The sequence below is a fragment of the Salmo salar genome, chromosome 07 (genome assembly GCF_965601325.2).
Source record: "Salmo salar chromosome 07, fSalSal1, whole genome shotgun sequence".
Taxonomy (NCBI): domain Eukaryota; kingdom Metazoa; phylum Chordata; class Actinopteri; order Salmoniformes; family Salmonidae; genus Salmo; species Salmo salar.
Window position 1 is genome coordinate 16,531,608 of NC_138297.1, and position 26,470 is coordinate 16,558,077.

Consider the following 26,470-nt stretch of genomic DNA (forward strand, 5'->3'; position numbering starts at 1 on the left):
TACTCTCACCACTACTCTCACCACTACTCTCACCACCACTCTCACCACTACTCTCACCACTACTCTCACCACCAGTCTCACCACCAGTCTCACCACTACTCTCACCACCAGTCTCATTCCTACTCTCACCACCACTCTCACCACTACTCTCACCACCAGTCTCACCACTACTCTCACCACTACTCTCACCACTACTCTCACCACCAGTCTCATTCCTACTCTCACCACTACTCTCACCACCAGTCTCACCACTACTCTCACCACTACTCTCACCACCAGTCTCACCACCAGTCTCACCACTACTCTCACCACTACTCTCACCACTGCTCTCACCACTGCTCTCACCACCACTCTCACCACTACTCTCACCACTACTCTCACCCCCAGTCTCATTCCTACTCTCACCACTACTCTCACCACTACTCTCACCACCAGTCTCACCACTACTCTCACCACCAGTCTCACCACCAGTCTCACTACCAGTCTCACCACCACTCTCACCACTACTCTCACCTTCCGTCTCATTCCTATTCTCACCACTACTCTCACCACTACTCTCACCACCAGTCTCACCACCAGTCTCATTCCTACTCTCACCACTACTCTCACCACTACTCTCACCACCAGTCTCACCACCAGTCTCACCACTACTCTCACCACCAGTCTCATTCCTACTCTCACCACCACTCTCACCACTGCTCTCACCACCAGTCTCACCACCACTCTCACCACCACTCTCACCACCAGTCTCACCACCAGTCTCACCACTACTCTCACCACCAGTCTCATTCCTACTCTCACCACCACTCTCACCACTGCTCTCACCACCAGTCTCACCACCACTCTCACCACCACTCTCACCACCACTCTCACCACCAGTCTCAGCACTACTCTCACCGCCACCCTCAGCTCTATAATTGTAATTCAGTGCTCAGGAGATGGTGGTCCTCAATCTATCTGGCCCTCCCGACCCTGCCCTCCCCTGGGAAATGTGTGCAGATATTGGAGGGATTTGCAGTAATAGAACTTTGGGATAAATGGGATTATCCAATCCCCTCCCTCGCAGGGTTCCCCCTGATTCGCAAGTGAACCTCATTACCTGAGCTGGATTCCCTCAGAGCGTCCTCAGGGACACGGTGAAATTACAACAGCATGGTGTTGTGTGGATCACTGGTCTGTTGGGATGACATTTTGTTGATAGACCCTAGTACGCGAGGTACAACAAGATCTCACGGTTTTACTCATTTGACTTCAGATTCTGACATGTATAAAATTTTCTCCAAACGTCAAATATCGAAGTGTTTTTGACATGCTGGGTTGCCCCTCTTGCTGCAGATCCTTATTCATCAATTCAGAATGGTTAAGTTAAGGGTTAATGTTTGGCATAGGGTTAAAAAGTTGAATTAAAGAACAAGTGTCTACTACTAGGTTTGAACAAGCAACCCTTGGAGCCGGAGCTCACGACTTATGCCCGTCCACAACAACTTAGCAAAACCCAAGCCTATTTAATGGTAATGACACTCAATGTTGCCCCTAGTGGTGGGTTTTGAAGGCAAAACCCGCCACTGGACATCCTCGGGACATGAACGAACGTCCGAATTTCGAAGTGAATCTTGAGCAACCTGGCTGCATATAGACACGTATAGGAAGAGAGGTGCTGAGTGTCCACATTGTGCAGAGAGACCTCTTTATTCATTGTAATGACAGGATGTAGTCTGTTTTATTATGAAACATTAGGAAATGGTGTCTTCCCCCGCCGTTTCATTGGGATTTGACCCGTGTCTGTAGTGTGAGCTGACTTTCTCTGACTGTTGCTGAAAGAATGTGTGGCAGGTGGACTGACAGAAAGAACAAGGATGTCGACCTTGCACTCAGACCTCTTCGTCTGTCTTACTCACTCTTTTATCTCCATACATCTCTTTCTCGTTCCTTTTGCTTCCAATTGTGTCTTGGGTGTGTGTCACCAATCCAGAAATACACCAAACACGAGTTCCAGCAACTCTATATGACCTATACATGTCTGTAACTGTAACCCCCCCTCTCTTCATCCTCATGTCTCTCCAGGGAAGGAAGTGTCGGTGGCCACATTCAAGGGGAACGAGTTCTTCTGCTATGACCTGTCGCTGACGCCCATCCAGAGCAGCACGGACGAGATCACGCTTTCCTTTCGCACGCTGCAGCGCAACGGCCTCATGCTGCACACGGGCAAGTCGGCCGACTACGTCAACCTGTCGCTGAAGAGCGGCGCCGTCTGGTTGGTCATCAACCTGGGCTCGGGCGCCTTCGAGGCGCTGGTGGAGCCCGTCAATGGGAAGTTCAATGATAACGCCTGGCACGATGTGCGCGTCACCCGCAACCTGCGCCAGGTAAAGAGACACGACGTGATTGGTCGAGCTTCTATGCGGTGTTTCTCTCTCGCTTTCTGTATCTTTCTCTCTTTTTTTTCATTCAAGCTATTCAATCTGTTGGTCTACATCTCTGTGTATCTACCTCTCTTTCTTCCTCCTCTTTCTCCTGTCACTTTCTCTCTGATGTTGGTGTTTTTCTCTTCCACTTCCAGAGTTGAGATCTGCAGAGGATTGCTGTGGTCACTCTCTCTCGTCATGTTTTCCTTCTCCGAAAAACAACCAAATATCCATGTCATCTGCTCATTGGGGAAAGCAGGGGGGAAGGGGGTCAAAGTTAACAGCGTAGAGAAAAGATAATAGACCCAGTACACGTAATCACAAGTTCACGTCCATTCGTAGATGTGGATATCTAATACCCGTAGGTCTACGTTACCCTAATAGGGAACTCTGGGTTCAATAGTCTTCTTTCAATATGTATGCATGTAAAGCACTTACCCACGTTATGATTTCAAATGAATCTGTAGAGATGGTGCATTTTATCCCCGTCTAAACACATTACTCAACAGATCTTTACAACCCGCTAATCACGGTCAGGAAGAAAGGAATCGCACACAAATACACACACACACACACACACACACACACACACACACACACACACACACACACACACACACACACACACACACACACACACACACACACACACACACACACAAATTGAATAGCAGAGGCAGAGGCTCGATGCCAGGTCATCAATTGGCAGTTGTAGATAGTGGCAGTGAGATGCAATCAATTTGACTTAAGATTGCCTTGCTTACTTCTCCAAGTGTTTTGGTAATGGTAATTGGAACGAATGGCTTGTCGGCCCTAATAATAGCTATTGTAATGGCCCCGTATTGCAACCAGGCCTGATGTGAATGCGTTAACAAACAAAAGTAACAACACCAACTCTTTTGTCCACCGCCGCAGCAAACATTTACACAAAGCCCTACTTCCTATCACCTGGAAACACAACAGGAGCTTGAAACTTCCCTGGACTTTTTAATGACTGCAGAATTCAGTCTGAGGCAGGAGAAAGAAAAGTTGTGCTGCTGGGAAAGAAACCTCAAAAGTGCAGTAAAGCTGCTGCGTTGTCTTTCAGAGGAAGCTCTCCAGACCAACTAGGGTGGAAGTATTGGCTGTCATAAAAGTCTGATTCTTCCTGCAGAGATTCGGCCACTGCAGTCATGTCATAATAAATAGACATGTAGCTTATGTGAGCTTGACTCAGGGGGCAAAGTGGTTGACACTGGGAAAACCCTGATCGCACACTGACAGAGAGAGACTTGTTTGGGGTGCACAATCACTAAGTCATACAGAAACCTGAATGCTCACTGTACTGTACAATTCTGGGATTGTAGGCGCGCGCGCACACACACACACACACACACACACACACACACTAGGGATGGGCATTTTAAATGACTTCATTAGGGCCTCCCGAGTGTCGCAGCGGTCTAAGTCACTGTGTCGCAGTGCTAGAGTCGTCACTACAGACCCGTGTTCAATCCCTGGCTGTATCACAACTGGCCATGATTGGGAGTCCAACAGGGCGGCGTAAAATTGGCCCAGCGTCGTCCGGGTTAGGGGAGGGTTTGGTCGGGGGGCTTTACGTGGTTCATCGCCCTCTAGCGACTCCTTGTAGCGGGCCGGGAGCCTGTGGGCTGACCTCGGTCGTCAGGTGAACAGCGTTTCCTCCGACACATTGGTGCGGCTGGCTTCCGGGTTAAGCGGGCGGGTGTTAAGATGCTCAGTTTGTCAGGTCATGTTTTGGAGGACGCATGACTCGACCTTCGCCTCCCGAGCCCGTTGGTTAGTTGCAGCGATGAGACAAGATCGAAATTGGAGAGAAAAAGGGGGGTAAAATACACAAAAAAATGATCATGTTAAAATGATTTCAGAATTCGAATAACATCATGATAGTTTTTCGGATATCCGGATAGTCGAAATCAGAAATACATTTGAATCTTCAGTGGAGATTTGCTCGATGCGCGTGAGAGAGATGGTGCGCTGCACTCTGCTTGTTTCAGGAGAAGGGCGTGGGGGAGGGGCCAGAGAGGAGGTACTCTATGTGATTGGCAAAGAGGGAGAGAGAGAGAAAGTAGCCAAACCCAATTGCGCTAGTTAGAAAAACATATTGCTGCCATAGGCTATCTATCATATCATCTGGTAGTGCCTGACTTGACTGCATTCACATTGTTGAAGAAGAAGCTAGTTACAGTATCCAGCTAAGTTAGCCAGCTAGCTAGCTAAAGTAGCGAGGCTAATAGATGCCATTTTGCAGCACTCCCCGTGAAATGTCTACAACAACTGCGTTCATATGAAACAACAGCTACCGGTGGGTTGATCATTGTAGCCTACTCCTTTTCATTTAGCCAACTTAATTACGTAATTTTAATTACATTTTGCATTGATTAGAAATCTCCCAGTGCACTTGCTACACATGTAGCCTCTGACTGTAGCCCATAAAACTGTTGTTTTCTTAAACTATCGAATGTAATGGTCTATCCTATGTAGCAATGTCATAGATAGACAAAGGCCTAGCACACAGGCACACGCACACACACACACACACACACACACACACACACACACACACACACACACACACACACACACTCACACATTCACACATTCTCTCACACACACACACACACACACACACACACACACACACACACACACACACACACACACACACACACACACACACACACACACACACACACACACACACACACACTCACACATTCACACATTCACACACACTCACACATTCACACACACTCACAGACACACACACACACACACACACACACACACACGCACACACACACACTCACACAGACACGGCAGGGGTCAGATACGTTTGCTGCTGGGGCATGCTTGCTCACCAGAGTGAAACTGGTTTAATGAGCTTGGAAAGCCAACATGATTCTAGAGATTTAGACCCTGATCCCAGCCACTCACCACCAGTCCCAACATAACGATCCACACTGAGCTTTACCACACACACACACACACACACAGGCTGAGGGAGGATAACGAAAGCATTGACCTGACCAGTGACCTCTGACCCAATGTTTGCAGCCTCTCTGCTCTTGGACTAATCAATAGCGTGGTAGCAGATCATGTTACACATACATATGCAGGAGGCAGGAGAAGAGGCATGCATATACACACACACACACACACCATTCACCCCCCACCCCCACAAAGTGTTCAGCCTCCCGTTCGTATTATATACCCACTGTTTTCATCATGATGTCATATCCCTAGGATAGCCCTCTCCCCAGTCTTCACCGGCCCATAGCTGTACCCCTAGCTCTAAAGCCACGATTATCAATCCGTTTTAATGCCTACAGTAGTTTGATTCCATTCCATTGGTTTTAAGTGCTCTTGCTGTGTGGTTCGGCATCATTAGTAACAATGAGCTTCCCAAACTGTTCGTCATTCAGAGTTTATTTTTTTCTCTCATTGTATTTATTTCTCATCCAACACCACCCACCTGAAACCTGTGAATGTGTCACCTTTTTAATGGTAAAAAGGAGGCAGAGAGAATTAGGTGAGAAGATATGGAATCCGAAACAGAGAAGAAATGCAGAGAAACACAGAAGAATCACAGCACCACCCAGTGGTGTTGAGAGGTAATGCTGCACTACAGGTCTGTATAGGGGAGAGGTAATGCCCTACAGTACTGTAGGTCTGTATAGGGGAGAGGTAATGCCGTACTACAGGTCTGTATAGTGGAGAGGTAAATGCTGTACTGCAGGCCTGTATAGGGGAGAGGTAAATGCTGTCCTGCAGGCCTGTATAGGGGAGGTAATGTTGTACTGCAGACCTGTATAGGGGAGAGGTAATGCTGTACTGCAGGCCTGTATAGGGGAGAGGTAATGCTGCACTACAGGTCTGTATAGTGGAGAGGTAAATGCTGTACTGCAGGCCTGTATAGGGGAGAGATAATGTTGTACTGCAGGCCTGTATAGGGGAGAGGTAATGCTGTACAGTACCGTAGGTCTGTATAGGGGAGAGGTAATGCTGTACTACCGGCCTGTATAGGGGAGAGGTAATGCTGTACAGTACTGCAGACCTGTATAGGGGAGAGGTAATACTGCACTGCAAGTCTGTATAGGGGAGTGGTAACGCAGGCCTGTATAGGGGAGAGGTAAGGCTGTACTGCAGACCTGCATAGGGGAGTGGTAATGCTGTACTGTAGACCTGTATAGGGGAGAGGTAGTGCTGCACTGAAGGCCTGTATAGGGGAGAGGTCATTTTTTTAAGAACAACTTCTTATTTACAATGATGGCCCACCCGGGTAACAGTGGGTCAGGGGCAGAACAGCATATTTCTTTACCATGTCAGCTCTGGGATTCGATCCAGCAACCTTTCAGTTACTGGCCCAACGCTCTAACCACTAGGTTACCTGCCGCCCCAGAATGCTGTACAGCCGGCCTGTATAGGGAAGACAGTGTGGTTGGTCCCTGTGGTATATGGATGATGGGCAGTCAAGGCTGTTCACACTGACCTCTCATCACGGAAGAAGCTCCTCCAAATACACAGAGGCTGGCCGGCAGGCGTCCCCACCCTTCCCCTCTCCTCTCCCTCTACCCCCTCATTCTCTTCCTTCTCTCTCCGGCTCTGACATAATGAGATACTATCATGGACAGTTTACAGACTTTAAGCAGTGGTGACTGCGCTGCAATACTCCAGGGCTGAGACGCTGGACAGACGGACCAACAGACACAATACATTACAATACATTACATGACATTATAATACAATACAATACAAACCCACACAGCGAGACCAATACAAATGGACACGCAGGGAGGGTGGCTAGGCATGAACAATTGTTCAACACATGCTGCTGCACACATCCACACACTCGCACATTTAGCGGACTTTTTCCACTGCAAGAGAAAGTGGTTGTTTTCCACTTGCATTCATTTAATGGTTTCAGACCAAAGAGATGTAATGGTTTCAGACCAAAGAGATGTATTGGTTTCAGACCAAAGAGATGTATTGGTTTCAGACCAAAGAGATGTATTGGTTTCAGACCAAAGAGATGTATTGGTTTCAGACCAAAGAGATGTATTGGTTTCAGACCAAAGAGATGTAATGTTTCAGACCAAAGAGATGTGTTGGTTTCAGACCAAAGAGATGTAATCTATTACGTGACACATAATATACCAACTCTGTATTCACAATTTATCTTGTTGACAGTCACACGTCTTTAGAAATAAAACGTCATGCATTCTGTTCACAATAGCAGACATGGATAGCCCTCAACAATAAATATTCCTAGTTTCACTCGGCCAGTGAGAGAACCACAAATGGTCTTGGTTTCGCTCACACACACAAAGACTTTGAGAGTTAAGACGCCTCCAGTCATTATGAATGAAGCCTCCACACCTAGTTTTAAGTCCATTTAAAATTGTGTTTGGATTATAGAGCGCTTGCCATCACCAATGTTAGAAGGCAGCAGGAGAGGATGAACATTGGTGGTTCTGCCAAGATATCACTCTCTCCGGCTTCAGTCAATTCATTCGCCTCGCAGTGGCTAAATTCATTGTGTTTTCTGTGCCGGGTATGTCAGCTTTCTTAGGGGAATCCAGTACTTCATGTTTTCTGAAACCATGGAAACCGCCAATATAAGGAAATCGAGCAAATCTGATACCACTGTACATAGTCTACTGTGAGACAATAACATGCTGTACTGTATACTGCAGCCGACAGAAAAGACAGCGGGGAGCTTTATTCCTGTATCCCATTATTTTGATCTGTAGGTCTCATTCCAAGCCACTTACTGAAAGAGGGTAATACAGTAAGGCCAGTCAGGGGCTGTCTATCTGTCTGTGTGTTTAACAGACACCTTAGGCCCCTGAGGGGACCTACAGCCATTAGGAAATATGAGCCAGGCAGGGAGAGCTGCAGGACATCAGGAGTGTGTGTTTGGGGATGGGTGTGTGTTTTCCTGCCTGCCTGCCTATGTGTGTGTGGGTGTGTGTATCCGTGTGCATGTACTCGCGTGCCTGTGTGTGTGATACTCTACCTACAGTGATAAAAGAGGAAGAGTCTCTTGGATGCAGAGCACAGCTTTGGGAGCGAGGGGAAGGGAAAAGAGAGCGAAGGGATGGGAAACGGAGGGAGGAGATGGCAAAGGTAGCGAGGGGAAGGGAAAGGGAACGAGGGGATAAGAAAGGGAACGAGGGGATGAGAAAGGGAGCAAGGGAATGGAAAAGGGAGCAAGGGGATGGGAAAGGGAGCGAGGGGATGAGAAAGGGAGCAAGGGGATGGGAAAGGGAGCGAGGGGATGGGAAAGGGAGCGGGGGGATGGGAAAGGGAGCGAGGGGATGGGAAAGGGAGCGAGGGGATGAGAAAGGGAGCAAGGGGATGGGAAAGAGAGCGGGGGAGGTGGGAAAGGGAGCGAGGGGATGGGAAAGGGAGCAAGGGGAGGGGAAAGGGAGTGAGGGGATGGGAAAGGGAGCGAGGGGATGGGAAAGGGAGTGAGGGGATGGGAAAGGGAGCAAGGGGATGGGAAAGAGAGCGGGGGAGGTGGGAAAGGGAGCGAGGGGATGGGAAAGGGAGCAAGGGGAGGGGAAAGGGAGTGAGGGGATGGGAAAGGGAGCGAGGGGATGGGAAAGGGAGTGAGGGGATGGGAAAGGGAGCGAGGGGATGGGAAAGGGAGTGAGGGGATTGGAAAGGGAGCAAGGGGATGGGAAAGGGAGTGAGGGGATGGGAAAGGGAGCGAGGGGATGGGAAAGGGAGTGAGGGGATGGGAAAGGGAGCGAGGGGATGGGAAAGGGAGCAAGGGGATGGAAAAAGCTTTGTTTCATTCCCTCTATGTGCCATAATAAAATCTAACGTCTTTTCCGCTCGTGTGTCTGTGGACTGGGGAGAACGAGACATTTGAACTCTTGAACATATTTATATTTATTTATTTCTCTCTCTGTCTCTCTCTCTTTCTCTCTACGACTCTCTCTCTGTCTCCTCTCTCTTTCTCTCTTTCTCCCTCCGGCTCTCTCTGTCTCTCTCTCTTTGTCTCTTTCTCTCCGATTCTCTCTCTTTCTCTCTCTCCCTCCTCTCTCCAACTCTCTCTCTCTCTGACTCTCTTTCTCTCTCTGACTCTCTCTGTCTCTCTCCCTTTCTCTCTCTGACACTCTCTTATTCTCTCTCTCTATTTACGCCTCTCTTTGCTCATGCTGTCTTCTCTCTCCTCTCCTCTCTTTCTCTCTCTCCCTCCCTCTCTCTATCTCTCTCCCTCTCTGCATCCTCCTAGTGTCTTCTTGTCTAGTATTCTAACCCCTGTATTTTCTTCATATAATTAGACCTTGGGTTCAGCCATTGGATTAATTGTTGGATAAAACAGATTTGTCTTGTTCTTTAAGTGCTGAGCATGCTGCTCTGACCATACTGCGCTGGGATTCAGTGCCCTGAGTTCAGCTCCTGCAACACACTTTGAGTGAACAAAGTAACCTGTTGGCTGTACAGACTGCACACACACTCATGCATGAGCAGGCACAAATAGGCACACACACACACACCACACACACACACACACACACACACACACACACACACACACACACACACACACACACACACACACACACACACACACACACACACCACACACACACACACACACACACAATCATTAATAGACACACACACACACACACACACAGAGAGAGAGACAAAGAGACACACACATAATCATGAGCAGGCACACACAGACACTGGAGCTGGAGAACCAGGAGCTTAAAAGGTTACCTCTCCTTGGTATGGGATGAGGAATGTTACATTATTCCATAGGCAGGAGCAAGAACAACCAGCACCACAGTCAATAGTGGAGGTTCTTGGACATTCTTCTGGATCTCTTCACCTCTTGTTTTTCTATCCCTGTCTATTAGGTATCATCTAGCTTACCAGCTGCAATTATGCCCCCCCCCCCCCCCTTCCATCCCTCTCCCCCCCTTCCATCCCTCTCCCTTCCACCCCTCTCTGTCTCCCTCCCCCTTCCATCTCTCTTTCCCTCCCTTCCAGCGTCAACATTTTTTGACACAGAAAGAAAGCCTCGAGAATTCAGAACAGTTCATCCAATCGATTCCTCCTCTCCCTTCCACTTGCATCCCCCTTCCTCTCCTCGCTTGTAATTTGTCACCTAGCAACCGGCTGGTCCGCTAGCCGTTGTTTCATCCATTTCATGTACAGGAAAGACATTAACCACTTCATTGTCATCACCTCTTGTCCTCATTACATTCTAAAGTCCACTCTCTCTCTAGTCTAAAGAGTATCACAGCTCTCGTAGGGCTAACAAAGCATTTTTCATAACATTCCCTCTAGCAAGGACTGCTCAAACGATAGCAGAGCCTCAGAGCAATTGAGCACCCACCTTGCAAAATCAATAAGACCAAAGCAATCTATCGATGGTAATGGCCGCCAGGGTTTATCGTAGTTAAATCCAGGTGAGTTAAATTGCCATTCGGATTGTCTAGTGTGTAGTGGCAACATTCATAATGGTAATATCATATCACCATTAGTTTACTTCTTCTCAAGAGACAACAAATCTATCAGACGTAATGACAGTGTGCCCCCATGATCCTGGTATGGTGTTATTACAGATGACATTTTAAGTAGCCATAATGTGTTGGACCCACAATGCAACAGTGGCAGTCAGGGCGGTGACGCAAGGGTGAGGCAAGCGGATCATTCGGGAGGGGTGATACAGGCTAATGGATGAGGCGAGAGGCCAGACTCCCTGTTTTTCACGGAAGTCTGTGGATTGGGTGAAATGGCATGCGGTGTAACAGTTGGGAGAAATGGCATGCGGTGTAACAGTTGGGTGAAATGGCATGCAGTGTAACAGAAAATGACATGCGGTGTAACAGTTGGGTGAAATGGCATGCGGTGTAACAGAATGGGAGATGTGGCATGTGGTGTAACATTTGGGAGAAATGGCATGCGGTGTAACAGAATGGGAGATGTGGCATGTGGTGTAACAGTTGGGAGAAATGGCATGTGGTGTAACAGTTGGGTGAAATGGCATGCAGTGTAACAGTTGGGTAAAATGGCATGCGGTGTAACAGTTGGGAGAAATGGCATGTCGTGTAACAGTTGGGTGAAATGGTATGTGGTGTAACAGTTGGGTGAATTGGCATGCAGTGTAACAGTTGGGTAAAATGGCATGCGGTGTAACAGTTGGGTAAAATGGCATGCAGTGTAACAGTTGGGTAAATTGGCATGCGGTGTAACAGTTGGGTAAAATGACATGCGGTGTAACATTTGGGAGAAATGGCATGTGGTGTAACAGAATGGGTGAAATGGCATGCGGTGTAACAGTTGGGAGAAATGGCATGTGGTGTAACAGTTGGGAGAAATGGCATGTGGTGTAACAGTTGGGAGAAATGGCATGTGGTGTAACAGTTAGGTGAAATGGCATGCAGTGTAACAGTTGGGTAAAATGGCATGCGGTGTAACAGTTGGGTGAAATAGCATGCGGTGAAACAATTGGGAGAAATGGCATGTGGTGTAACAGTTGGGTGAAATGGCATGTGGTGTAACAGTTGGGTGAAATGACATGTGGTGTAACAGTTGGGTGAAATGGCATGTGGTGTAACAGTTGGGTGAAATGGCATGCGATGTAACAGTTGGGTGAAATGGCATGCGGTGTAAAAGCTGTGGTGTGTATACTGGCTGTTATGAACACAGGTAGAGGAGGGCTTCTGGCCAAACATTTTTGACTGACATTTAGCTCATGCCTACAGTATGTATGACAATGAGTTTGAATCGCTACTCAATATTCAACTCAATAGCTATCATCCGCATAACATTTGCATAGCATCCCATGTTTGTAATCTCTCGTGGACAGATTTTAGTTCTGGGTTAACAGAGTTGTATTTTGTATGATTCTGAGAGAATGCTAGTGCATGTACTGTAGTACATGTGGATGTGCATATTAATATGTATGTGTGTATGTATGTATGTATGTATGTATGTATGTATGTATGTATGTATGTATGTATGTATGTATGTATGTATGTATGTATGTATGTATGTATGTATGTATGTATGTATGTGTGTGTGTGTGTGTGTGTGTGTGTGTGTGTGTGTGTGTGTGTGTGTATGTATGTATGTATATGTAGGTGTGTGTGTGTGTGTGTGTGTGTGTGTATGTGTATGTAGGTGTATATGTGTGTGTGTGTGTGTGTGTGTGTGTGTGTGTGTGTGTGTGTGTGTGCACGTTCGTGTTTATTAACATCTTCACCCCTTCTCACTCAGAAAGAGCCCTTCTTTACCACTAATAGCTCTGTCACTGCCTGTCATGTTTATTCATGTCCCAGTTTGCATCTTACAGCCATTTTAACCAGACCTACTGTATATTTACGTTCAACATCTCTGGACCATTAGAGCACACTCACACAGGTTGCAGGTAGCATCTTTGGAGATACACAAATGAGGTAGGGGAGAGAGAGAGACAGAGAAAGAGAGAGACAGAGAGGGATGTTTATAGGGAGAAAGATAGCAGAGGAGAAACATCTTCTTAGGTACGATAGGCCATCATTTTCTTTAGTGGCTGCGCACACAGCCACGTCTGTCGGCATAATTGCACTGACATTTATATTTTCATCTGGTGGTGTTATGTCAATTTCCATTACTGGAAGCCTAAGCTGTGGTGCTGGGGTTGAGGGATGGAGGAAGGGAGGGAAAGAAGGCAGGGAAGGGTGTATCAAGAGAGGATTGGAATGAAAGCGCAACTAACTAGCTGGTAGAAAGACTCCTCTCGGGCCTCCCCTGACCATTTGGCTGCCGAACTCACAGCAATACTCTGTTTGAGACCTCTGCTGCGACATGTGGTGCATGAAAAACACATACAGTGCCATCTGAAAGCATTCACACCCCTTGACTTTTCCATATTTTGTTGTGTTACAGCCTGAATTTAAAGTGAATTAAATTTAGATTTTGTGTCACTGATCTACACACAATACCCCATAATGTCAAAGTGGAATTATGTTTTCGAAATGTTTACAATTTAATACAAAATGAAAAGGTGAAATGTCTTGAGTCAATAAGTATTCAACCCTTTTGTTATTGCAAGCCTAAATAAGTACAGGAGTAATAATGTGCTTAACACATCACATAAGTTGCATGGACTCTGTGAGCAATAATAGTGTTTAACAACATTTTTAAATGTCTCCCCAATTTCTGTACTCCACACATAGAATTATCTGTAAGGTCCCTCATTCAAGCAGTGAATTTCTACAACAGATTCATCCACAGAGATCAGCGATGTTTTCCAATGGTTCATAAAGAAAGGCCCCTATTGGTAGATAACATTTTCAAAATTATAATAAACAGACAATGAATATCCATTTGAGCATTACTACAAAGATATAGGCGTCCTTCCTAACTCAGTTGCCGAAGAGGAAGGAAACCGCTCCGTGATTTCACCATGAGGCCAATGGTGATTTATAACCGTTAAGAGTTTAATTGCTTCAATTGAAGATAATTGAGGATGGATCAACAACATTGTAGTTACTCCACAATACTAACATTAATGACAGAGTGAAAAGAAGGAAGCCTGTACAGAATACAAATATTCCAAAACATGCATCCTCTTTGAAACAAGACACTAAAGTAATACTGCAAAAAAGGTGGCAAAGAAATTTACTTTTGGCCTTACAAGGCGTTATGTTTGGGGCAAATCCAACACAACACATCACTGAGTACCACTCTTCATATGTTCAAGCATGGTGGTGGCTGCATCATGTAATGGGTATGCTTGTCATTGGCAAGGACTAGGGAGTAAAAAAAAAAGTTTTTAAATGAACGGAATAGAGCTAAGCACAGGCGAAATCCTAGAAGAAAACTTGGTTCAGTCTGATTTCCAACAGACACTGGGAGACAAATTCACTTCTCAGCAGAACAATTACCTAAAACACAAAGCCAAATATACACTGGAGTTGCTCACCAAGACGGCACTGAATGTTCCTGAGTGGTCTAGTTACAGTTTGAATTTAAATCTGCTTGAAAATCTATGGTAAGACTTGAAAATGGCTGTTTAGCAATGATCAACAACCAACTAGACAAAGCATGAATAATTTTTTGAAGAATAATGGGCCGATATTGTACAATCCAGGTTTGCAAAGCTCTTAGAGACTTACCCAGAAAGACTGAAGGTGATTCTAACATGTATTCACTCAGGGGGTTGAATACGTATCTAATCAAGATATATTACTGTTTTATTTATTCAAATCTTTTGTAGGTCTTTGACAAAAAAAATACAATTTAATCAATTTTATTCCCACTTTGTAACACAACAAAATTTGTAAGTCGCTCTGGATAAGAGCGTCTGCTAAATGACTTAAATGTAAATGTAAATGTAGAAAAAGTCAATGGGTGTGAAAACGTCCTGAAGGCACTGTACATGTGCCTCATAGAATCAAATCTCTAATTAAATACAAGCATGAGGTTATACATACAGAACATGCAAACACACACCAACCACATGCACCACACACACAAACACATTTGATACTTGTTGTGATCAACTACCGTATGTGACCATTTGAATGAGTTCTGTATGCAGCCTCTCTTCTAGGAGCTCTAGTCAATGTTCTACTATACAAAACTCATTACCTTCTCTCAACTACCTCAGGTCTAATGAAAAATTACTAGCCATTTTTTTTCCCCCAGCCAATAGGATTTATCTCTGTCTCTTTTTATAATTGACTATTACTAGCTAAATTGGAAGTTTATATTTTATGAGAGCAGTCATCAGTCTTACAGCTCACTTGTTCTTTGCAATAAATCCACCCAGACCAATTCTACAGTGGGTCTTCGGAGTCTGCCAACCATTGATCTTTTTCACAGCCGCACTAAAATATTTATCCGGGTTGTGACATTTTAACTATGTCCATTGTGACATGTATGTAAAGATCAAACCCCTGATAGCCCCATTCTCGGCTACTCGGTCAACACGATCTGGCTCTCATCTCATTTGCTTCTGGACCTTAGTGCTTTACCGCTTTCCCCAGACTGTTGACAGAGAAAACATGTCAATTCTCTCTTCTCTCTCCGCAAGTGGAGGGCTACATGGTGAAACTATTCTAATTGGTCTTTCACAGTCTTTTCCCCACATTAATAATGTATGTGGAGAAGCTAGAAGCTGGTGCAATGGAAGCGCCTGAGACAGCGTTAAAAAAAACCATGTGTCTGTTCTTGTTTACACGATTAGGAGTTTTATCCCCCATCAGCAAACAATGGCCGCCGCCTCCTCCCTGTCCCCTTGTCCCACATGAGTCAATTATAGACAGGGAAGGCGTGGGCTGACCAGGGTCGTCATTCCACAGCCGAAGGCTTTGAATATAGGGAGGCCTTGTCGTATAAACCCCCTGGCAGGCTGAGAAAGGTCAGGGCAGGCTGAGACAGGGCAGGGCAGGGTGAGACAGGGCAGGGCAGGCTGAGACAGGGCAGGGCAGGGTGAGACAGGGCAGGGCAGGGTGAGACAGGGCAGGGCAGGGTGAGACAGGGCAGGGTGAGACAGGGCAGGGCGGGGTGAGACAGGACAGGGCGGGGTGAGACAGGACAGGGCGGGGTGAGACAGGACAGGGCGGGGTGAGACAGGGCAGGGCGGGGTGAGACAGGACAGGGCGGGGTGAGACAGGACAGGGCGGGGTGAGACAGGACAGGGCGGGGTGAGACAGGACAGGGCAGGGTGAGACAGGGCAGGGCGGGGTGAGACAGGACAGGACAGGGTGAGACAGGGCAGGGCGGGGTGAGACAGGGCAGGGCGGGGTGAGACAGGACAGGGCTGGGTGAGACAGGGCAGGGCAGGGTGAGACAGGGCAGGGCGGGGTGAGACAGGGCAGGGCGGGGTGAGACAGGACAGGGCGGGGTGAGACAGGACAGGGCGGGGTGAGACAGGGCAGGGCGGGGTGAGACAGGACAGGGCGGGGTGAGACAGGACAGGGCGGGGTGAGACAGGGCAGGGCAGGGTGAGACAGGACAGGGCAGGGTGAGACAGGGCAGGGCGGGGTGAGACAGGACAGGACAGGGTGAGACAGGACAGGGCGGGGTGAGACAGGGCAGGGCGGGGTGAGACAGGACAGGGCTGGGTGAGACAGGGCAGGGCGGGGTGAGATAGGACAGGGCGGGGTGAGACAGGGCAGGGCGGGGTGAGACAGGGCAGGGCAGGGTGAGACAGGGCAGGGCGGGGTGAGACAGGGCAGGGCGGGGTGAGACAGGACAGGGCGGGGTGAGACAGGGCAGGGCGGGGTGAGACAGGGCAGGGCGGGGTGAGGCAGGACAGGGCAGGGTGAGGCAGGACAGGGCGGGGTGAGACAGGACAGGGCGGGGTGAGACAGGGCAGGGCGGGTTGAGACAGGACAGGGCAGGGTGAGACAGGGCAGGGCAGGGTGAGACAGGGCAGGGCGGGGTGAGACAGGGCAGGGTGAGGTGAGACAGGACAGGGCAGGGTGAGACAGGACAGGGCGGGGTGAGACAGGGCAGGGCGAGGTGAGACAGGGCAGGGCGAGGTGAGACAGGACAGGGCGGGGTGAGACAGGACAGGGCAGGGTGAGACAGGGCAGGGCAGGGTGAGACAGGGCAGGGTGAGACAGGGCAGGGCAGGGTGAGACAGGGCAGGGCGGGGTGAGACAGGACAGGGCAGGGTGAGACAGGACAGGGCAGGGTGAGACAGGACAGGGCGAGGTGAGACAGGACAGGGCGGGGTGAGACAGGACAGGGCAGGGTGAGACAGGGCAGGGAAGGGTGAGACAGGGCAGGGTGAGACAGGGCAGGGCAGGGTGAGACAGGGCAGGGCGGGGTGAGACAGGACAGGGCAGGGTGAGACAGGACAGGGCAGGGTGAGACAGGACAGGGCGAGGTGAGACAGGACAGGGCAGGGTGAGACAGGGCAGGGCAGGGTGAGACAGGGCAGGGTGAGACAGGGCAGGGCAGGGTAAGACAGGGCAGGGCGGGGTGAGACAGGACAGGGCAGGGTGAGACAGGACAGGGCAGGGTGAGACAGGGCAGGGTGAGACAGGGCAGGGCAGGGTGAGACATGGCAGGGCAGGGTGAGACAGGACAGGGCAGGGTGAGACAGGACAGGGCAGGGTGAGACAGGACAGGGCAGGGTGAGACAGGGCAGGGTGAGACAGGGCAGGGCAGGGTGAGACATGGCAGGGCAGGGTGAGACAGGACAGGGCAGGGTGAGACAGGACAGGGCAGGGTGAGACAGGACAGGGCAGGGTGAGACAGGACAGGGCGGGGTGAGACAGGACAGGGCGGGGTGAGACAGGACAGGGCAGGGTGAGACAGGACAGGACAGGGTGAGACAGGACAGGGCAGGGTGAGACATGGTAGGGCAGGGTGAGACAGGACAGGGCAGGGTGAGACAGGACAGGGCAGGGTGAGACAGGACAGGGCAGGGTGAGACAGGACAGGACAGGGTGAGACAGGACAGGGCAGGGTGAGACATGGTAGGGCAGGGTGAGACAGGACAGGGCAGGGTGAGACAGGACAGGGCAGGGTGAGACAGGACAGGGCGGGGTGAGACAGGACAGGACAGGGTGAGACAGGACAGGGCGGGGTGAGACAGGACAGGACAGGGTGAGACAGGACAGGGCAGGGTGAGACAGGACAGGGCAGGGTGAGACAGGACAGGGCGGGGTGAGACAGGACAGGGCGGGGTGAGACAGGACAGGACAGGGTGAGACAGGACAGGGCAGGGTGAGACAGGACAGGGCAGGGTGAGACAGGACAGGGCAGGGTGAGACAGGACAGGGCAGGGTGAGACAGGACAGGGCAGGCTGAGACAGGACAGGGCGAGGTGAGACAGGACAGGGCAGGGTGAGACAGGACAGGGCAGGGTGAGACAGGACAGGGCAGGGTGAGACAGGACAGGGCAGGGTGAGACAGGACAGGGCGGGGTGAGACAGGACAGGGCAGGGTGAGACAGGGCAGGGCAGGGTGAGACAGGACAGGGCAGGGTGAGACAGGACAGGGCAGGGTGAGACAGGACAGGGCAGGGTGAGACAGGACAGGGTGAGACAGGGCAGGGCAGGGTGAGACATGGCAGGGCAGGGTGAGACAGGACAGGGCAGGGTGAGACAGGACAGGGCAGGGTGAGACAGGACAGGGCAGGGTGAGACAGGACAGGGCGGGGTGAGGGACGTGTGTTCGTGTATTGTTCCTGTGTATGTGACACAGTAATGTTTTTGTCTGTTCTTCACTTTCTCTTTCTCTCTATTTCTCTCTCGCTCTCTCACCCCCCTCTCTCTCTCTCTCTCTGTCTCCCTGTCTCTCGAACACTATCAATCTCTTTGGCTCTCTGCCACCCTCTCTTTCTCTCTCTTTCTCCCTCTCGCTCTACAGGTTCATAAAGGTTTTAGTGAATCTCAGATTGTTTCGGAGGGTGTTATATTAAGCAATACCTCTTTCTTTCCTCTATGTCTTTCTTTGCCTATCTTCCCTTCAATTATTTAGCATGCGGCCATGCTATGACATGCTTAGAAGTTAAAGGGGGAGTGTTGGTCTGAAATGTTGGTTGAAGATCTCTATGGCAACTTTGGTAATTTCAGGGTGTGAACATACATTTTTGTAATCCCTCGCTCTCCTCCAAAACTGTGATGAAGGGATGACTTCAGACTGACTTCTCTCCATACTTTATGTTCGTCATCCCCATTTTGATGTTCATCGAAAGATCATCATCAGTTTGAGGAGATTAATTTTCCCCATGCATTCCTAGACTGTCCCTTCATGTAAGAACTTTGTAGAGATCCCAGATAAATTCAGGATTCAGACATCAAACCCCGGGGGGATCTGAAACCCCACACACGTAATATTTAATCACGCTTCTCACAAAAAAACACACAAAAAAAAGATGATTCACATAATTGCTATCTGCCTGTGAGACAAAGACACAAAGTCATTGTCACCTTCGTAATTTGTCTAATTTAATAAACCATTGTTTTGCGTCCCCAATCCCTTTGAGTCCCAATCAAGTTATGGGCTTGATGTATCTGTTGATGTGTTTTGGGACGATTAGAGACACAAGCGCATTGTAGGTCTTTGACGAGGCAGAGAGGCATACATATGCAAATTTCACACCCACTGTTGGAACTTATTTACCTAATTAATGGATTAACATAAGTCATTAGCAGCAGAGCGGAGACGCTCGACACGGCTTAACATGACCCGGATCGAACAGTGGGCGGCCATTTTCTTTTTTTGACTAACCCCGCTGGCATTGTGTAGCTCAGATGTGTGGCTGTCACTCTTATTCACTCCCACACATACTGTATACACGCAAAGTAACCCATTGGGCACATACAGAGCGAGCAACACAAAGCTACGTTATGTCCTCAATGCAGGAACCAGGGTACACGTTTGCATGCAAGCATTAACCTAACATTGCAGGCGTATAAATAAAAATTGAGCGGAGTCCCCACTTCCGTTTTTCAGGGAAAATGGAAGTTAGGTTGAAAATACTGTGTCCCTGAAAACCGGGTGTTAGCGATTCCTGGTGACTCCGAATAGGCTAGGCAAGCATAAACACACACATGTACACACACACGTACACACACACGTACACACACACTGGGGAGGTACAAGGCACACACCCTATTGTATTTTATTTCTCTATCTTTATACTTTCTGACTCAACGTTCTGAGATTGAATATGCCAAGTGATAAAGGTAAAGTCATCTAATTAAAAGCTCTAATTTCTCCCCTAATTGGGAATTAAGGTTAAAATGACATCAGCTTCATACAGGCATCACATGACAAAGTGTGAATTCAAAATCACAGTACATTACAGTACATTCATTGTCATCATTCACAGTGAATTGTGAGGAAAAGCCAGACAACTATTTGCCATTAAGTACATATATAAATAGTGGACTCTTAACACAGTGTCGTGTGTGTTTGTTTCTCTCCTTAGGAGCAGAGGATATGGGTTTTGGTTGTTTTGGAAGTGAACTTGAATAACTGAATATCTATTTCTTTCAGGAGGCAGACTGAAGGATACTGCATGTGCAAAATGAACTAAATGTATTTCAATCGCTTTCATTCTTCATTTCTTTCTTTCTTTCAATGATGTATTTCTTTATCTCACTCTCTTGCTCTCTTTTCTGCTTCAAATGAAGCAATACATGTTATTTTTGTTTAATTGTTCTGAAATTGAAATGGAATTGCCCTAACTTTCTGATTATCATTGTCAATACTGCTATCCTTTGTCTCTTAGCCATTTTAACTGTTGTGGTAATTTTGAACATTTACATTTTGCTATGTTTTTTTCTGGCTTCTCCATACTCCCTAAACTCTCTTGCACAAGATCTAGAGAAAAGCAACTCGAGAAAGTTTGCTTAGGAAAGTATAACCTGCCAAGCATTCGGAATATGATTGGCCACACCCCCTGCAATGGAGCACCAATTCTAACAGAGCTTGTCCCTCCTACCAGCCACACCCACAGTCAAGACTAGCCTATCAGAAGTGGTTAATACTAATACTGAACTGCTTTTCCTTCATTCCCTTTCGCACTCAAAAAACAAGCCCCACCCCCAATCTGCCCCCAACCCCTCTGTGAAAATTGATTTGCTAACTCTTGTCTTTTTACTAACAACAAGCTTCAGAATTCTCCAATGTATTATATTATTTTGTGATTTGGTTTTCCTTTAATTTGTACAACTAACATTGTGTCATTCACGGAATGTGAGTCATCTGTTCTTTTTTCTATTTAACTTGCGTACTTACATACTAACAAAATGTAATGATATTGTTTTATCTTTTTTATTTTTGGAAAAACCCTTTAATCCGAAAAGTCAAACTTTTTCCAATTACTTTCTTTATTTCTTTATTTGGAAGATATGTATGATATTGAAAAAATAAAAATAAAGCCTACTTTATTTATTTTTGGACATTTCAAGGATTGATTGGTTGGTTTATTATCGCCTACTCTTAAATTAACCTGATTGTTTATTGTTTTTTTTTAATAAGGCGAAATCTCGTAAAAATTAATTTTTGAAGTTCGAAACTTTGAGTTTACGGTTTGTCATTCTTTTTTTGCTTTCTCCTCCCCCTGTTTTCTCCTGAAGCACGCAGGCATTGGACACGCTATGGTAAACAAACTGCATTATATGGTAGATATCATTCTAATTGTCTTTACTTTGGTTTGCCCTGGGTTTCCGTTACCTCTTTCTATTCCGTTTGCTCTTACTGAAAATACAAACTTCCATCGATTCCAAGGTAGCTGAAAACAATCACCTCTCTATTTGTCTTTATTTTACTTCTTTGTCCGTTTCCGCTTTTTACCATCCAATACTCCTCCCTTCCTACAAAAATAGAAAACTATCCACTGAAAGAGGTCTGTCCTAAAACTTTAAATTTAGCAAGAATTTAGAATTGTTTTGTTACTTAGATTTTTTTTCTCAAACGCTATCCGTATGAAGAAATAAAGAATTATTTTCCAAGAAAGATATAAACTTCTGAATTGACTACGACAAAACCTATCCCCTATTTTTTTTTTCAACAAGCGTCCTTGAAGTGGACGTACACAGCGGACTCCATTGACAGAGAATAACCCCTACTTTTACAACCCCAGTGACAGGTAGTAAGAACTCAGGCCATTTGGATAATATTCTACTATGTCTGATACTAGGTGCTCTTTATATTTAGTGTTAGAAAGTTTGAACATTTGTCAGTCTACTTAAACAGTGTAACTAAGCTAACCTAGTCGACTTTGAATTGACTACGAAAAAATATATGCAAAAACATTTGTCTAACTTAGTTGACGCAATTGTATTGTTAAGATTTAAATGAGTCTACCTATTCCTTCAGCAACTATCGACAGGTTCTGCCGAGAATGTACTGCAGCAAATATGTGTGTGCCAAGGCCTGTGGTTCCCACTCAAACGTTAATAGAGTTCAGGTCTATATTTACACCTCCTGATTTAGTGGCAGAAACAAGGCCGTAAAGCAGAGCCTCAAATGAGGGCTCGATCCCATTAGAGACCTACAGTGTGATTTAGGACTGAGCTGGTTCAGCTCTGAGCCCATACCTGGACTCAACATCCACACTTAATTCAATGCCATTGTGTCTGAATGGTAAATACTGTTCCCTTGTCTGCTACTAAGGCTTTCTTGTGTATAGCCAGGCTTTCAGGAGTCGAGACAACAGGCAAAGTCAGGACAGTGCTGCTGCTGGCTTGCTAAAGGAAATGGGAAAAGTGATTTATTTCTTAGAAAGGAATAGAATACACTAAATAAGCAAGGATAGGGTAAGAGGCTGGTTGGCATAAGAGTACTGATGTGGATATTTTGTTAGAAGATGTTTTGGTAATCCATGGCAATTCCTTCAGAAATAGCCCCAGAAGGATGATCATTGATTTACATGTTGAATTACAGCATTGCCATGACTCAATTAACACTAGGCCTTAGTTGTTTGTTGCCAAAACAAAAACGGCGTAAAATTAAGATCGAATTTAAAGTAGCTACTTTTCTTTGATGTATAAATAAGAATTAAGGACAGTAAATGACTAATTTCATGTATCTTCTTGGATTAACACATGCAGGTAACAGGCATTGACAGTGGAAAAGAAAGAGAAAGGGATTATGTTCTGTTTGACCTTTTCAGATAGCCACTGTTGCTTAGAATCTTACTTCCTGTCACTGGATTTGGGCCCAAACATAAAAAATAAAAAAAAAGGGTTACGCTCTACCCACAAAACTTACATGGCATGTAGGGACAATCTCTTGGAATGTCTCGACTGTGTCCGATCTACAGTCTCCATCACTAACACTAACTCTTGTTACCTCTGAGTTTACTGGCCTGGCCCCCTGCATGTAAGAGTTGACCCCCTTATCTTTTGGTTGTTGTTTATTGATAAACCAATTACATTAAAGCATATATGTATATGCATATATCATGGATATTATATATACATACATATATCAATCATATATATATATATATATCAATCATTACACTAGTATCCGTGTGGCCACGTAACTCTCCAGCCACCCCCTTTTATTCAGGGTTTTGTTTCCTTTTGACATTTCTTTTTAATATAACTTACAAAAAACAAATAATACGACCTCACTCCTTACCTTGCTAGGATAAAAAAGAAGGAAAAAGGGAAAAAAAAGAGGGGGAACAGCTTTTCATTTTCTAGGTGACTAGAGGAGCGATGCCTACAGTAAGTAGGTTGTGTCAGCCATCCAACACCTGAGTTGGAGTGGAATCAAACGAGAGAGACTACTGTACAGCAGAACAAAAGACCAGCTTGAGATCATTGTTATTCTAACCGGTTATGGGTTACCATAACTACTGTAAATGACTCAAGCAATCAGTTTACACTGTATGTGTATGTTCAAAGTCACTTAGTGCCAATTTGTGTTATTACCTGTAAAAGTAATGGAAAGATTATGGAGGGGTGTTCATAAGCTACTGGCTAGTTGTTAGCACGTGCACCAAAATAGATGGCGATAGGAGGTATAGTAAAGGGAGTTCATATAGCTCTTAGATTGAACAATTTGAATGTTACATTCACCCCTCTTTTCACCGTTGACAGTGGAATCGCTCTTCCCTCACTTAGATTTTCCAGTTCATTAAAACCCTCTCCTTTTTCTGTTGACTACATGCATTTGTGGTTGTTCCATCGGTTTGGTCCCTCATTGTACTGTACATTTCCTTTCGGTTTGGATCATGCACCCTGTTTGCATGTTGTTTTTCTGGCTAGCATCATAGACATCTGCATCCTACCCCACAAGGGTGTCTTCACTGCTCTAGCCCAGCAAGTGCCAGTCTGCACACGTGTCTAGATGGGTGTTCTTTCCTTTGGCGTTCTTGTCCTAATATCACCCTTAACCTTTTACTTTTCCATTCGTCTGGTGTAGTAGTGTTGCCCTCTGCAGTTTGGGTTTTCCTTTTCCCATTGCCGCCTCCTCTCAAAGTGATTGTGTTTTTGTTTGATTGTTGCCTCTGTTGGTTCATGTGTTTTGTTTTGTCCAATGGACTACTCCTTTAACTTTCCATTTTGTCATCCAGTCATTCAGTGCATGTCTCATGTCCTTCTAATTAGCTTGGATGGAATCATTTTGTTTCTTCTTAACCAAAACAAGCCCTTGTCAAACGCATTCAGTCCGAAAATCTGATCTGGATGGACAAATCAAATTGCAGAGGACCTTAAAAACTCCTCCTAATTGTTTTGATACTACTACTACTAAATTGACTAAAACAATATGTTACTAATACTACTGTTTGAATCCAACCTGTATGTTGTAACTGTACTAACAACCATTTTTGTGTCTGACTCTCCCCTACTTACTAAAGTACTAACCGTTCACCCTCCAACCCAACTCTCCTTAACTGCCCAACACACAACTAAAGCTCCCTCTCTCCATCCTTTAACACTTGTGAATGATCTCAAAAGACTTCCCCGTCCCTCCTGTGCCCCCCCCCCCCCCAGCCCCCCCCCCCCAGCCCCAACCATCACTAACTCAGGGTTGGTACAGTCATTTAAGGCATCATTTGGATTAGCCCTCAGAGCTAAAGATTCCATATTGATGCCTGAAGACTTCCGGATTACTTTCCCACTAAGTTCAGTCACTGCTAGTTGTTCAGTCCAGCTGCCAGCCACCTGTTGGAGGATTCCTCGCGGAACAGACCCCCTCCCTCTGCTCAGACCTTCACAGCCCTACTTCAACCTGTCTTAGGGAAAGGCGTCAAAGGGGGTCATCATTGCATGTGTGACATGTTTGCATTCGCGGACCAATGAAAATCATTATTTTTGGATAATTTATTTGAGAAGCAATTCATTTGCTCTGCCTCTAATACTGTATTTGAAATGTTGATTTAATGCTGATAACTAACTTTGGTTGAAAATTGTCAATGTGGACATGATGATATTTGCCTCTAGCAGTTAAAAACTATGTTGAAGGTAAGTAATAAGACATTATCAAATTGAAGACCTGCACTTCAATCAGGTAAGCGATTTACTGTCAAGGTAAGATTGTCAATTTCTGTGCATGATTGCTAAACCAAAAACACATTTACAATGCTGTCCACAATGAAGGAAGTAGTAAGAAACGTGAATGGGTAGCACCACCTCCAAACAGTGTGTAACGGACGAGTTACAGTAGTGACTTCAGTAGTTCCATCATTACTTACTTTAGGCGTGAGTGGTTCACAGAACGCTATCCCTTTGAAATATGGTGAGCATATGTTTCCAGGAACATCTGGTTTATACACTGTCTGTTGTTCCAACACCTTCCATACTGGGAGAACACTGATTAAGCTGTCAGTAGATTCATACTTTGATACAGCCGCCCCAGTCCCACTATCAAAGACCGCCTGCACGGCTTCACTTTGATGCCAGACCAAATCTATGTAGGCAGTAGAAAAGCCACTGAGGGTGCTTCACCTGGTTTGCACTCTGACACTGTGTGTGTGTGTGTGTGTGTGTGTGTGTGTGTGTGTGTGTGTGTGTGTGTGTGTGTGTGTGTGTGTGTGTGTGTGTGAATGTGGTTGTGTGTGTGTGTGTGTGTGTGTGTGTGTGTGTGTGTGTGTGTGTGTGTGTGTGTGTGTGTGTGTGTGTGTGTGTGTGTGAATGTGTTTATGTGTGCGTGAATGTGTTTATGTGTTTGTGTGTGTGTGTGTGTGTGTGTGTTGTTGCTCTTAGAACAAAGGCCCTTGTCCAGGCAGGCCCCTGATGCTAACATGATGAGAGGGTATCCAGTAGAGAGCTCTCTGGTGTTAACTTAGTGTCACAGAGCCCATCATGGTCAATGAGCCAGTGACACGCTCAGCCAAGCACACCCCAGGTCCTGCTGTTAGAGCACAATGCTGAACTGCACTCTGTCTCCACAGGTCTCCCGTAGCTAGCCAAACAACCAGGTTGTAAATGTCATATCCTGAGTTGTAATAAGCTAGGAATCCATTTTCGATTTACTTTACCAATCAAAAGTTTGGACACACATACTCATTCAAGGGTTTTTCTTTATTTTTATTATTTTCTACATTGTAGAATAATAGTGAATACAGCAAAACTATGAATTACACATATGGAATCATGTCCTAA

General features: G+C 46.4%; 1 protein-coding gene across 9 annotated transcripts in view; it reads left to right on the forward strand.

Moving 5' to 3' along the window:
- LOC106608688 (neurexin-2) overlaps positions 1-26,470 on the forward strand; it is a 1,074,993-nt gene that overhangs the window by 495,449 nt on the left and 553,074 nt on the right. For 6 of the 9 annotated variants that reach the window (XM_045721575.2, XM_045721574.2, XM_045721570.2 and 3 more), the window contains 2 exons: positions 2,065-2,366; positions 21,488-21,511. In XM_045721575.2, coding sequence (XP_045577531.1) covers positions 2,065-2,366; positions 21,488-21,511 — 326 coding nt within the window. The remainder of the gene's footprint in view (positions 1-2,064; positions 2,367-21,487; positions 21,512-26,470) is intronic. The other 3 variants (XM_045721576.2, XM_045721571.2, XM_082977391.1) reach the window with 1 other exon arrangement.